Here is a 14,775-nt window from a genome sequence, read left to right as displayed (position 1 = left end):
TTGTGATTTGTATGACCACCACCTAGATCATTTCCAGAACCCTAGCAGGTTCCTTCCCTATGGATAATGCTCCCCCCAAATACAACCACTCTTCTCATCCATATTGCAATGGAGTTTTTTTGTTGTTGTTGTTTTCTGTTTCTGAACTTCATATAAACATAATCAGACAGTATACACTCTTTTGTGCCTTTTATTTATTCATGTATTTTGCTATCCGTGTTGCATGTAAGAGTGGTTTGTTTTTTTTATTGTTGTGAAATATTCTGCAGTAAAATTATTTTTGTGATAACTTTCTCATACGTCTCTGTTGTAATCTGGCCTTGAAACTGCTCTGAAGAAATCTAAGACCAACCAAATATTTTTCTCCTTGTAGGTGACTTGCTTTTCCTTCCTGGATGTATGAAGAGGTTTTATAATTATCATTAAGCCAAGGATAGTTAATCAACATATGGTTTCTCTAACAATTTTTCTTGGAACATAGTTGTGTCCAATTGATCCATGTAACTGGCTCCTTTTTCTTTCTTTATTTCAAGGACTTTTGAAATTATATTTTAAAATATTTTAATCTGTCTTTTGTATCTTATTTTAGGTTTTTGGATTAGCTTTATATTGAATTTTCTTTTTGTCAATCTTATATATCATATTCTCATCAGTTGCTTTAATTTCTATTTTTATTTGCATTTGCTATGAAAATATCAAACTTTACTTTTAGACTGGAAATTTAAACATTATCTATGTCTAATATAGATATTGGAAACCTTAGTGGTATAGTAGTTAAGAGCTATGGCTGCTAACCAAAAGGTCGGCAGTTCCAATCCACCAGGCGCTCTTTGGAAACTCTATGGGGCAGTTCTACCCTGTCCTGTAGGGTCGCTATGACTCAGAGTTGACTCAATGACAGTGGGTTTCTTTCTGGTTTTAGTCTCTCTACTGCTTTTTCCAATTTACTTGTTAGTTTGATAATGGTAATGTTTTGGCTCTCAAACTATTTGGTTTCTGTTACTGATTTTTTCAAAAGTTACTTTTGTTTATTTTGCTAGGTATTTGGGGATAGACATTCTGTGGTCTGGCTTTATTTCCTCATCTTTACGTGTAAATAAGATTTTATGTACTTTCATTTCTTTTCAAGATAATCCATTTACTAGGAACTACTTTCATTTAACCTTTTTATATTAGCCTTCATTCGGCAAAGGAATAAACATGGAGCTTAATATCACAATTTAAGTGAAATTTGAAGTTACTTCCAGCGCCATGCTTGTATGTCCAGCCCTGCTGATCCCAGTGTTCTTTCCACCTTTCACAAGAACAACAACAAAAAACCCTTGCATCATGTTGATTTCGATTCATAGTGACCTTATAGGACTGCGTAGAACTGCCCCATAGGATTTACAAGGAGCGGCTGGTAGATTTGAACTGCCAAACTTTTGGTTAGCAGCCCTGATCCCAGTATTATTTGCACCTATCACAAGGCCACTCACTTATTCCTTGATTATTGAGCATCCTCGATTCATATGTTTCCACTGAGTATACAGGAGACTTGCATGAACTATAAACTCTGTTGCATCTTAAGGCTTATTTTAATTCTGTATGATCATGATGGGACAATATGAATTATATTATTGTTCTCTGGTATAAGCAAATGAATATAGTTCTTAAAGACTATATCAAATATTTCAAGAAATATAACCTACTGTTTGCATTTGAAATATAAGAAAATTAATACATTATTTTTCTCTTTTTACAGAAAATACAAAAGACATCCTAATGATATATGAGGAAGATGCTGAAGAGTGGGGTGTATATTTGAAGGAAGTTTTTTTACATGTAGTGAAAAGGGAAGCAATCTTGTTATATCGCTTGGAGAATTTCTCTCTTCGGCACTTGGAATTGCTGAGTTTGGACTCTTACAAATGTAAACTTTTAATATTATCAAATAGCCTGCTTAAAAATCTAACTCCAAAGAAATGTCAGTTTCTGGAAAAGGTACTGCATTCGCCCGAAAGTGTGGTTACTCTGCTGTGTGGAGTGGAGAGTTCAGATCTGCTCTATAAATTACTAAATGTCTCTGGAGGCATGTTTGAGATCTCAAGTGAGCAGGAGCCGGAAGACTACATCTCCGTAATCAAGAGTGTCCTATTCAGAGGTAGTGTTGCCAAATTTTATTTTGCTTATTTGCTTTTATCTTTTGTTTGTTGCTTTTTTTTTAAAGCCGATAATTAAAACTTTTATATTAGCATAAAAAGAAGAAAAATGAAAGCCAATTTTATTTAGCAATATGATGCACTTTCACTACATGCAAGATTCTTAATTTTTAGCTGTATTCGAGTCAAGGTTTATCAGTTATTGTAAGACTGGTTTATAAATATATTCCTTAGGGCAGCTTGTATGAGGCCACGGTAGAACAAGTGTGATATGCTATCCCATATGCTATCCCATATGCCAGTTTCGTTCTTGAATCTGGTTTCTTATTTAACTGGTGAGGCTTGAATTCATGGTATCTACCCTAGTATTGGAAACCCTGGTGGCATAGTGGTTTAGTGCTACAGCTGCTAACCAAAGGGTTGGCAGTTCAAATCCGCCAGACACTCCTTGGAAACTCTATGGGGCAGTTATACTCTGTCCTATAGAGTCGCTATGAGTCGGAATCGACTCGATGGCATGGGTTGGTTGGTTTTGGTACCCTAGTGTTGTTACCAATCAGTAGCAAGCCAAGGTTTAAAGGTTTGTGTTAAAATGATAGCACTTCTGTTGTAAAGATAGTTGTACAGGATTTGTTACTATGGTGTGAAACAGTTATTTTTATTAATTTTAAATAAAAATCATTTTTGCTTGTATAACCATTATGTTAAAGAGGAGAACACAAAGGTGCATTCATTAATTAGAAAGTACTGGGTAATAGTTTAAACTCTGAAGCTTCCTAAAGTTAGCGCGTCTCCCTTCACCAGCTCTATTCTGCTTTAGACTTGGTGTGGAAGGGGATTGTGGTCAGGAGCTTCCCTTGTTTTCTCAACTTGCATTACACCTTCAACACCCAGTCTTCCAGCTATAGTTTCAGTCCCTACAGGGATGGGATAGAGTTATTATTTCCTTTGGTCGTATCAGATATTGAGTGGTGGCTCATTTCTCAGAGCTTATTTCTGGATTCTTTGGAGACCCCTTCAATCACTGGGGATATCTGTAATTCCTTAATGAGGTAAGTCTATCTTCTCCTCCCAGCTCCTAGTTTTGGCTAGTCATCTTGGTATGGATCCTTACGATTGCATTCTAATAGCCCACTTATATGTGTCTCTTGGTCAAAATCACTCTGAGATATCTCCTGGCTGGCTTTTTTTCTCACCTGGCCCACATCTGTCTTTAAAATCTTCATTCATCTTTTGCTCTGACAAATTCCATGTGTCCAAGCCATTCTCAGTAAAGCCAGCACTGTCCTGCCCTTGGAACAACAATGCAGCCAGTCTTTTGCCTTTATCCATTTCCAAATGTGGGTCTAGCACAAGTTTTGATGTTTTATAAATCCAGGGAACACATATCAACCCCAAACAGTCTGCTGAAAGCCACATTATGCTTGAGAAGAGGGTAATGATCCCTCACTCTTCCCCCCTGAGGGAGGGTGGTACTCACAGCGCATCAATAACTCTCTTTAAAAAAAAATCTCTCCTGGTTGTGGAGAAACTGGAACACTTACAAAACTGCTGGTGGGAATGTAAAATGGTACAACAACTTTGGAAATTGATTTGGCGCTTCTTTAAAAACCCCAACTAGAAATAGAACTACCATACAATCCAGCAATCCCACTCCTTCGTATATATCCTAGAGAAAAAAGAGCCCTTACACGAATGGATATATGTACACCCATGTTCATTGCAGCACTGCTTATAATAGCAAAAAGATGGGAACAACCTAGGTGCCCATCAATGGATGAATGGATAAACAAATTATGGTATATTCACACAGGGGAATACTGTGGAAAGAAAAAGAACAATGATGAATCTGTGAAACATCTCATAACATGGATGAATCTGGAAGGCTTTATGCTGAGTGAAATCAGTGAGTTGCAAAAGAACAAATATTGTATGAGACCACTATTATAAGAACTCAAGAAAAGGTTTTAACACAGAAAAAAATTCTTTGTTGGTTATGAGAGTGGGGAGGGAGGGAGAGGAGTATTTACCAACTAGATAGTAGACAAGAATTATCTTAGGTGAAGGGAAGGACAACACACAATACAGGGGAAGTCAGCACAACTGGACTAAACCAAAAGCTAAGAAGTTTCCTGAATACAACAAAATGCTTCAAGGGACACAGTAGCGGGGCAGAGGTCTGGGGACCATGGTTTCAGAGGACATCTAGGTCAACTGGCACAACAAAGTTTATTAAGAAAATGTTCTGAGTCCTACTTTGGTGAGTGGTCTGGGACCTTAAAAGCTAGCAAGTGGCCATGTAAGATGCATGAATTTGTCCCAACCCACCTGGAGCAAAAGAGAATGAAGAACACCAAAGACACAAGGAAAATATAAGCCCAAGAGACAGAAAGGGCCACATAAACCGAAGACTCCATCAGCCTGAGACCAGAAGAACTAGATGGTGACTGGCTACCACCAATGACTTCCCTCACAGGGAATGCAACAGAGAGTCCCTGATGGAACAGGAGAAAAGTGGGATGCAGAACTCACATTCTAGTAAAAAGGCCAGACTTAATGGTCTGACTGAGACTGGAGGGACCCCAGAAGACATGGTCCCTGGACTCTCTATTAGCCCAAAACTGAAACTATTCCTGAAGCCAACTCTTCAGACAAAGATTACACTGGACTATAAACATAAAATGATCGTGTTAAAGAGTATGCTTCTTAGCTTGAGCAGATACATGAGACTAAATGGGTAGCTCCTGTCTGGAGGCAATATGAGAAGGCAGAAAAGGACAGGAGCTGATTGAATGGACACGCGAAATACAGGGTGGAAAGGAGAAGTGTGCTGTCACATTATAGGGAGAGCAACTAGGGTCACATAACAATGTGTGTATAGATTTTTGTATGAGAATCTAACTTGAACTGTAAACTTTCACTTAAAGCACAATAAAAAAAGAATTGAAGAAAAAAAACTCTCTCATTTTTTAGAACATCCTAAACTCTTCTTATTCAGCCCTTTTATAGCCTTGTTTTGGTTCTCAATTGTTGCCTAACAAGTACCCCAAATTTAGGAAATTAAAATAACAATGATATTTTATCATAATTCTGTGGGTCTTGTTTGTTACGTTCCCCCCTTCTCCTCCACTTCCCGCCCTGCAACCCATGAGAGGAGTTCTCTGCTTTCACAAAAATATTCTGTGCATCCTGTAAATGTGTCCTGTGTGTATATTTCCTTACTTTCTCTGCGTTTTTGACCCAAATCAATTCTTCAGATGCTTCTATTTCAAACTGTTGTATTGTGTCTGCAATTAAAACAAGGGATGTGCTTCTAGCCTTGGAAAAATATATGTCTGTCAGCTCTTTTTGAAACTTGCAGCTTCTGCATTATTTCTTCAAAGTTTCTTTTTCTCTGCTTTCTCCTGTACGCCCTTCTGCTCAGTCATCACTGCTTTGGGGAGAATTCCATTGATCTAGGGTCTAGGATTTCACTGTTTCCTATTTTCACTGAATAGTGCATGGGCATAATTGTTTCTCATTCTCTTATGCTTTGGGATGATTTCCAGGAATAAAAAGGGAAAATGTTGACTCTATACCACAACTTTTAAATGGGAAGTCCTTCAAGTTTCTCACAATCTCTTTTTCTGTAGTATATTCAAATATAATGAGCTTAGTTGGCTGAAATAGGAAAAAATTTACAACTGAAAATTTCTGAAAAAAAATCACGATAAAATGCATATAAAGTGAAAGCAATTGTATGTTAATGATCTCTTCCGAGACAGAGGAGCACTAAAAATTGGTGTCAAAATTTTAGACGGTTCTTCTCACCCCATCAGTGTTATTTCTTCTGAAGAACTCAAGTTGTTTTGGCCACTGAAATTATGATATTACTGTTGTTTAACAAAGATTTTTGTTCTTTAGTTGTTTTTGTTTTATGGGCAGTACCTTTGGGTGGATATGAAAGTGGTATTCTGCTATATTCTCAAATTATATTCCCTTTTGTAGTTGAGAAGAGAAAAACGTATACCTTATAAACAAAATAATATTGTTTTGAAGGGGCTGCCATAAATCAGAATGGACTTAATGACAACAAACTAAAAACAACAACAGCAGCGGCAACAATTGTCTTTAATGCAATTTTCCCACATTGGAATTTGGACTCTGACTTACAATAACTTAGACGTACCAAGTGGAAAATACTGCAGCGTTTTGTGGAAAAAGATGTTCACAGATGGTAAATTTGTCTGAGCTGTAAGAATACAACCAGAATGTAGATATATAAGCAGTTTCCAAACTATACGTAAAATAATTTTATGTACAGGCTGGGTCTCTTTACAGAAGTGATACTAATTGCTGTCATCTATGCAATATTGCAGAAATCTACTTTAATAAATATGCTTTAATAAACATCCATAGTGATCTGCTAAACTACTTTATATTTCATATTGCCATTCTTGTTGAATATGTGGATAAAACTTACTCAAAATGGAAAGTAGTGCAGAGAAAAGGGGGAAATAGGAAGAAAGATTTTGCTATCCCTTTTCAACCTTCCACCATAGAGAAATTATTCAAAAAATAAAGGAAACTTATTATTCAGATATATGATAAAAAGAATAATAAAAATGTCCGAAAAGTAATGAAAATAATCAAATGTTCTAATATATTCACATTCAACAAAGAAAAATCAGAGGAATTTTTATAAAACTTAATGAAAGAGAAAGGTATTTTATAATTAATCAAGGTTCCTGAGGAAAGTTTTTAATATTAAAAAAGATATAGTAGTTCATGTTTAATCTGAGTATTTTATTTCTTTTTAAGGAACTAAAAAAACTAATTTCCTGTTTCCTTAATTCTGAAATTGGGAGTAATACAAATTCATGTGTTCCCCAACTTTCCTTATGTTTTATGACCACTATAATCATATTTCTTCCTTTTCCTATCTTCTGTTTTTTGGTCTATTACCTAATTTTTGGTTTCCAGTCATTTCACATACATTGTTATTTACATGTAATGATCTGACCTCAGATTTCTCTAATATTAACTAACATATTTCTGAGTATTGCTCTTGTGTACTTTAGTCCTCCCGTTTAAAAAAAAAAAAAAGATCAGTTTCCGTGATCACAGCACATCTGCTGTTCTCCTTCTTCCCTCATTTTAACTCCTTACTCCCCTCACCTTTTGCCTCCAGACCTTTTCAGACACTATGGTTTACTTTCAACAGTTCAATCACCAATTACCAACAGTTCCCTCCTTAGTTTATTTTCTCATATTTTCTTCATTGTCAAATGGTAGATGTCATGGCAATGGTAAAGCTGCTAATTCCTTCCTGAAGAGTTTTGACATTTGGATGTAGAGTAGCAATGTAACAGTGGTGTTACTGTAAAAAGGAAAACAAATGACAGTAACTCAAACAAAACAACCAAAATAAACTATGAGGAAACACGCATTGTTGTTTCTCTGCATCTGAGCTGTATACTGCGGTAAGAATGCTGCTCTGGTTCGCTGACCTGCTCAGAACTGGCCAATGGGTCTTCATGGCCTTTCAAATGAAGTCCACCCTCTTTGCATAAGCTTCCAGCTCCTTTTCAACAACATGGCTCCAGCATAGGTGTGCAGGCCATTTTCACCATTACCGTTAATGTAGGTGCATGCTGTACGTTAGCGTAATTGCATCATTCTCTATTAAACAAACATAGTCTTCCCATCTCTGCTTTCATACCATTGTTCTTGTGCTTTCCTCTTTATCAGGAGTCCCTTATCCATGTTTTCCAGTTGAAATTGCAGCCGTTCCTCAAAGTCAACTGAAAATCTGCTTTTATCAATGAATTTGTCTCAAATTGTTGATGCTTAAAAATATTTTTTATCTATATAATTATATTGTTTTTGTTGTTTACTTATGACTCTCATTATATTCTATCTTCTTTGTACCTATTTTGACCATTTCTTTTTTTCCTCCTTATTTGGTTTTAAAGACTATAATGCTGTTTACTTTCTTTCAAAACCATTTTAGGATTTTAAACATCCAAAAAATGGTAGAATAGTAGTAATTGTGTTTTAAAGTGCAGGTTTATTATAAATGTTTATTGGTGCAGTTGAACTCTTCACTGTTAATGATGCAAAGGTTTTCTGTGATATTCTTGCCAAAAATACATAACTATATCTAATCATAATGAAATATCAGACAATCCCAAATTGACAGGGATTCCACAAAATAATTGCTCTGCACTCTTTAAAAATATCAAGGATAAGAAATGAAAAGAAAGGCTGATTATTATTCCAGATTAAAGAAGTCTAAAGTAACATGAAAATTACATACAATAAATAAACTTGAATTGGATACTGGGCTAGGAAAATATTACTATTTAGGAAATTATTGGGATAGTTAATTAAATTTGAATATGGATTATGTATTAGATAATAAAAAAACAAAAAACCAAACCCTTTGCTGTCAAGTCTATTCCAACACATAATGACCCTATAGGACAGAGTAGAACTGCCCCATAGGGTTTCCTGGTGGATGTGAACAGCTGACCCTTTGGTTAGCAGCCGAACTCTGAACCACTGCGCCACCAGGGTTTCCAGTTAGATAATAGTGTTGTGTAATATTAAATTTTAGATATTTATGTTGTATAATGTTTATGGGTTTTAAAATTATAATATAGTTATACAAGAAAATGTGTCTGTTTTTAGGAAATGCACATCGAACATTGACTTATTTAGGGGTAATGGGGCAGGATGTTTTCAGCATTGTCAAATGATATATATATATATATATATACACATAAACACACATGCACGTATAATAGGCACATATAGAATATACACACAAATATAGACATATACACAGACATATACATATGTGTCCGTGTATGTCAAAAACCAAACCAAATCCAGTGCTGTCGAGTTGATTACAACTCATAGCAACCATATATGTCATGTGTATGATTTTTGGCTAAATATCCTGAGTTATCTACTGTACATATCTACAGGTTCTAAGAAATGAACAAAAAACAAAGTAGGTACATTCTTGCACCGATATTGTGTAGCTCTGGGAGGTGATGCATTTTGAAGGAAAACATAGTTCAGTGCATGCACTATGAAATTATATTTAATTACCCTGTAGTGGGCATCTACAGAGCTTCCAATTGTTTATTTTATATGTAATAGGGTAGCATTCTCCTGCCATTCTTACTATGAGAAAAAGGGGTCATCTGGCATGAGAAGTTATTTTCTCTCTGTATTGTCTAGTGGTCATTTTTCTACAGGATATTTTAGATCCTTATCTCAAGTAGCATGTCTTGTTTATCTTCTCAATATTCTCCACTGTGCCTAGTCTACTTCCTTGAATATAGAAGTTATCTAATAAGCATTTTTCAATGAAAGAATGAATGAGGGAATAAGTGAATATAAATATGCTTTCATAGACAAATGAAAGAATGAAGTGGGTCAACTTTTGGTTTACAGCAATATATTATTTGGCAAAGCTCCTGCTGGAACTGTTTTATCTTGAATATTTATACAGTGACTGATTGTCTACTGTGCTCCTTTCTTAGAAAAATTGAGCGGTTCAAAAACATTAGCAATCATCAGCTTATACCGAGTTTCTCTCCAAAATTTTCTATATAAGCTGGATGTTCAAAGGAGAAATTTTTTCTATTAAACAAATATTAAATAAATATGTTGCCCAAAGAAACCCTCTTACCTACCTCTGAGTCCAAGATAGTAGGTATAACAGAGAGCTGGCTTAATTAATAATAGTTTCCACCTGATATGATGATTGTGCTAATTAAATGATTTTATACATATAAAGTACTTAGAAGAGTTTTTGGCAAAGAATAAGTGTTCAGTAAATATGAACTAGTTTTGTATTTTTCTCTGTACAATTAAAATGAAAGTCGCATGGACACACACACACACAGAGAACACAAGCACCGTAGGACTGGAAATAAAGGATAGAGGCCAGGGTGTTATTGATTTGGGCAAGAAACAGGAGATCAGAGCAGAGAATGGAAAACCCAAGGTTAAAAAGAGTGTTAAGGAAAGAAGAAAGTCCGATATCAGATGTCAGAAAATTAAAAAAAAAAAATCTAAAACAGGTGGGAATTGAGGAAATAGGAAGAGGAGAATTGATAAAAGTCACCAAGGCCAGTATTAATTAAAAAGAACAGCTTCAGTTCACATCTCAGGACACGGCTTCTTGAGGCTTTGGGAGGGGCCCAGATCACAGAGAATTCCTGCCTTGAGTGGGCAGGAGTTCGGAAAGAAATGAAGTTGCTGTTAACTTATTAGTTAAATGGCTGGGTTTGTTTTTCTCACTGGTTAATTGTGATATATATATGGATGTGATGATATATGTTTATATACAAGTATGCATCGCTTAACGTCCCTTTGGACAACATCCGACTGCGCGTATCTCCAGGAGTCCATAGGTTGGTTGGTTTGTTTTTAAAGGGAAAGCAGCTCTTCTTTTATTATTTCCCCCTATCGGTTTTAACGACGCCAAGCCCCCAGAGTGAAAGAACAGTGGGGGCTCCAGGGCATATCCCATCCCTCTCAGTGCCTCTTTCCCCTCCTGGCTTGTTCACCTGCCCAGCAGCCATGGAGCGTCTAGGTGTACGGCAGAGCCTCCAGTGGCTCCTCTGTGCTGGCTGGGCCCAGGACGCTCCTGGGCTCCCAGTTCCAGGCAGTGGCGGCTGCACGTGATCAGGAATCTGCCTCATTAACAGGGTGATAACAGCCAGGGCCACCACCTGGTGTGCCCGAACTCAAGATCCGGCTGCCAGTGCAGCCCCCTCCATGTCCAGCCTTATACCCAGCAAGACCAGCCTCCTGTATCTGGTGGATACTGATCTCAGGCTTGGTCGGGTGGCCTCCCATAAGGTTTTAATGTAATAGGCTTTACAGGGATTTAACTATGGATTGTACAGGGACTGCCTGTATATAATAAGGTGTTGCACGGCATCCAAATCACATAACGTCCTATTTCATGGAAGACCTGGTCACAATTCGAATCCACCAACTGCTCCTTGGAAACCCTATGGGGCAGTTCTACTCTGTTCTATGGGGTTGCTATGAGTCAGAATCCACTAGATGGCAATGGGTTTGGTTGGTCTGTACTGTGGATGTTAAGTGGGCATACCTGTATATACAGCTTTAAAATAGTGCTATGTTTACCTTTGTCAATTTAGAGTGAACCAATTTATCTCTAGAAAGATTTTATTTTTTGCCTTAAAGTCCATTTTCTCTGATCTTAATATAGCTACACCAGCTCTTGTTTTACAGTTTTTATGGTATATCTCTTTACATTCTTTTATTCTGAACTGTCATTATATATTTGCTCTGTCTTTATATACTGGGTGTACCTTTTGTAGATGGCATATAGCTAGACTTAACAAATTCAGTCTTAGAATCTTAATGTTTTAAATGTATAATTCAATCAACTTATATTGATTGTGATACCTGATACATATGGATTCAATTCTACCATCTTTTTATTGTTTTCTATTTGCCCCATTTTTCAATGTTTCTTTTTTTATTCATTCATGCATTCATTTAGACTTCTTTTGAATTAAGCCCCCCACACAATTGCATTTGCCTTCTTTTGGATTTGGTTTTCTCCCTCAATTCCATTTGCATTGTACTTTTAAGATGTATATTTAATTTAGTAGCTTAAAATAATTATCTTTCTTATAAAAAATGTGAAGACCTTATACCATATCTTTACACAAATAATGCACACCTTTTGGGTTTGTTTGCTGGTGCGCCCTGCCCTCCTGGAGGCACCCTCCCAAGTGCTGCCATGCAAATCCTCTTCCACATGTTACTGGGAAAAAAATTAGCAGAGCACTTACAAAAATAACTCTTGGGGGGAGGACAGCCGACAAATGCAGAATTCATGGGTTAGTTTAGTAAAAATACAGTAATGCTTTAACTCTAATCATCTCCTCTTTCAACGTTACAGAATAATTATTTCATCTTAGTTTTCCCATGTTTTTGCTATCTATAGAAGCAATATGTGCTTAGTTTCAACCACATATTTATAATTTTCTTCACATGTTATCCTTTCTTGTATCTTAAGTTCTCCTCCTGGAAACGTTTTCTTTCTCCATGAATTATATCTTTAAAGAGTTCCTTTGATGAGCTCTATTGGTAATAAACTATCTTGATTTTGATTTGTGCAAAATGCCATTATTTCCATCATTATTAAAAAAAATGCCTTACTGGATGTAGGAGTCCAGTTATTTTCTCTCAGTTCTTGAAAACATCATTTTATGCCCTTCTCACTTCCAATGCTGCTGTTGAGAAGACTGTTATCTAACAGTGTTTTCTTTTTGGTAGGCAATCTATTTATCTCAGCTACTTTTAAGATCTTGTCTTCGGGTTCTTCAGTTTTACAGTGATGTGTCTAGGCATCTTATTCTGTCTTATTTATCCTGTATGTTAATTACTTGGGCTTCTTAGATATGAGATCCCTTGTCTTTCCATAATCTGAAAAATGCTCAGCCATTATACCCTCCAATATTTTGACTCTTCTTCATTCTTCTTATTATTTCCTGGAACTCTGATTACGCATGAATGAGATGGATGGACACAGTGGCTGCAACAGTGGGCTCAAATGTAGCAAAGACTGTGAGGATGGCGCAGGACAGGGCAGTGTTTCCTCCTGTTGTACATGGAGTTGCTATGAGTCAGACTGACTCGATGGCACCTAAGAACAACACCAGGGCCATCTCATTCTCTCTACATCGCTCTTACCCACCCTTCTACAGTTATGCTCCCCTTGTCCCTCTTGCTTTTTCTACCTAATTTCTTCAGGTATAACATTTGCATCGCTGATTTTTCTTTGGCTGTTTCTAATCTGCCATTTAAAATTTTCACTGAGTTTCTAATTTCAGCAATTACATGCTATTACATTTGTCATTTCTAAGAATTCCATTTGGATGTTTCTTCAAAGCCTGGTCTATGTAATAGTCTCATTCTTTCACAGCCTTCATTTTCTTTTTTATTTCTTTCATTGTATGAACACTTTCTATTTTTTTTTCCTTAAAATTGTATTATGTGAATTACTGGTCTGATCCCCTCTGGCTTTTTTTTTTTTTTAAGTAACTTTTTATTGTAACTGATGTAAAATGGAACTGTATCTATGGGAGTCCTTTGAGGGCCTGATTTAAAGTGTTTTCCTAAAGAGAAGATTTAAGTCTGGTTCAGCCAGGAACTTGAACTTCATCCTGGGACCACTTTATACTAAATTTTCGACGCACAATTTTGGACCACATAGGTAGAGTCTATCTAGGCGTTAAACCCATGTGAATGCAGGCTCTTAGCTGGCAAATGTCAAGAGGCAATTTTCTACATTTCTTTTCTACCTAGAGCCACAGCTAAAAAGAAAAATTTCTTTTTGCAAGTTTGGGTATCCCAGATTTATAGGATCTCTGGTCTGATGCCTCACTTTGTTCATGTCCCAACTTTTCCCTCATGTAGAGTGGGGAGCTCCTTAAAAGCCAGCACCACCTAAGGTGTATAGATAAATTCAGAGCAAATATGAGTTCCAGTGTGCTTCCTTAACCTTACAAATTTGTGCCTACTTAGTATTTTGGCCCCTGAGAAGTTTTCTTACTTTCTGTTCAGCTCATTCATATATGAGAGAAAATTATTATTATTTGTAGCATTTTTGTTTTGATATAAAGGGATTCATTCCTCTGAACCTCTGCTGTTGTTGTTGTTAGGTGTCATCGAGTCGGTTCTGACTCATAGTGACCCCGTGTACAACAGAAGGAAACACTGCCCGGTCTTGCACCATCCTCACAATCATTGTTATGCTTAAACCCATTGTTGCAGCCACTGTGTCAATCCATCTCATTGAAGGTCTTCATCATTATATTTATCGACATAAAGTACTAGAAAAAAAAAATTTAAACTGGAAAAAAAAAAAAAGCTATCACACAGGACTATAACACGGGCTGCAAACGATTAGAATTTTCAGCTACTTCAGATTTCTGATATGCATCTTGAGGCATGGCTCCCATGAGCCTCTGACGTGAACAGCTGAACTGTCTTTTCTCTTGTTTACCTTCACAAGTTTCATGTCATGGTCACAACAATCCCTGAAATAAAACTTCAGTGCATTGATGATAAGAAATTGGTAGATTTTCTAATTTAAGAAGAAAAACATGTTTTTAAGTGATTCTAAAATGTTGAAAATAAAAAAATGTATTTTAAGGATTTCAATAAAACAGGAAGCTATACTTAACTTTATGTGAGAGATTCCTTAGAAACATTTTAGATTTTAAGATATTTTCATATATAATAACCATGTTTGAATTTTCCCATCAGCTGTCAGCTATCAAAGATAACAAGTGGGCCATTTCATTGAAGGCAAGATGTAATTTCACTGATTTTCGTATTTTATCAGCATGTATGACACTGCATTGTTGTTAGTTGCTGTTGAGTCAGTTCTGCCAAAGACTGATTTTTCCATAATAGACCTTATGGTGTAAGAAAATGTACTTATTCATTTTTATAATGGTAGCAAATTAGATGCAAGTCCTAGTGGCTCCGTGGTTAAGAGCTAGGCTGCTAACCAAAAGGTGGGCAGTTGAAATCCACCAGCCACGCCTTGGAAACTCTACTCTGTCCAGTAGGGTTCCTATGA

At 36.4% G+C, this 14,775-nt stretch overlaps 1 protein-coding gene across 3 annotated transcripts in view; it reads left to right on the top strand.

Moving 5' to 3' along the window:
- The window catches only part of BANK1 (B cell scaffold protein with ankyrin repeats 1), a 376,364-nt gene that overhangs the window by 47,065 nt on the left and 314,524 nt on the right, over nt 1–14,775 (top strand). For all 3 annotated transcript variants that reach the window (XM_049885624.1, XM_049885623.1, XM_049885625.1), the window contains one exon: nt 1,745–2,143. In XM_049885624.1, coding sequence (XP_049741581.1) covers nt 1,745–2,143 — 399 coding nt within the window. The remainder of the gene's footprint in view (nt 1–1,744; nt 2,144–14,775) is intronic.

This window comes from Elephas maximus, chromosome 5, assembly GCF_024166365.1.
Source record: "Elephas maximus indicus isolate mEleMax1 chromosome 5, mEleMax1 primary haplotype, whole genome shotgun sequence".
NCBI classification, from domain to species: Eukaryota; Metazoa; Chordata; class Mammalia; order Proboscidea; family Elephantidae; genus Elephas; species Elephas maximus.
The sequence above is the reverse complement of the archived record's forward strand: the minus strand, read 5'-3'. Positions and strand labels throughout refer to the sequence as shown.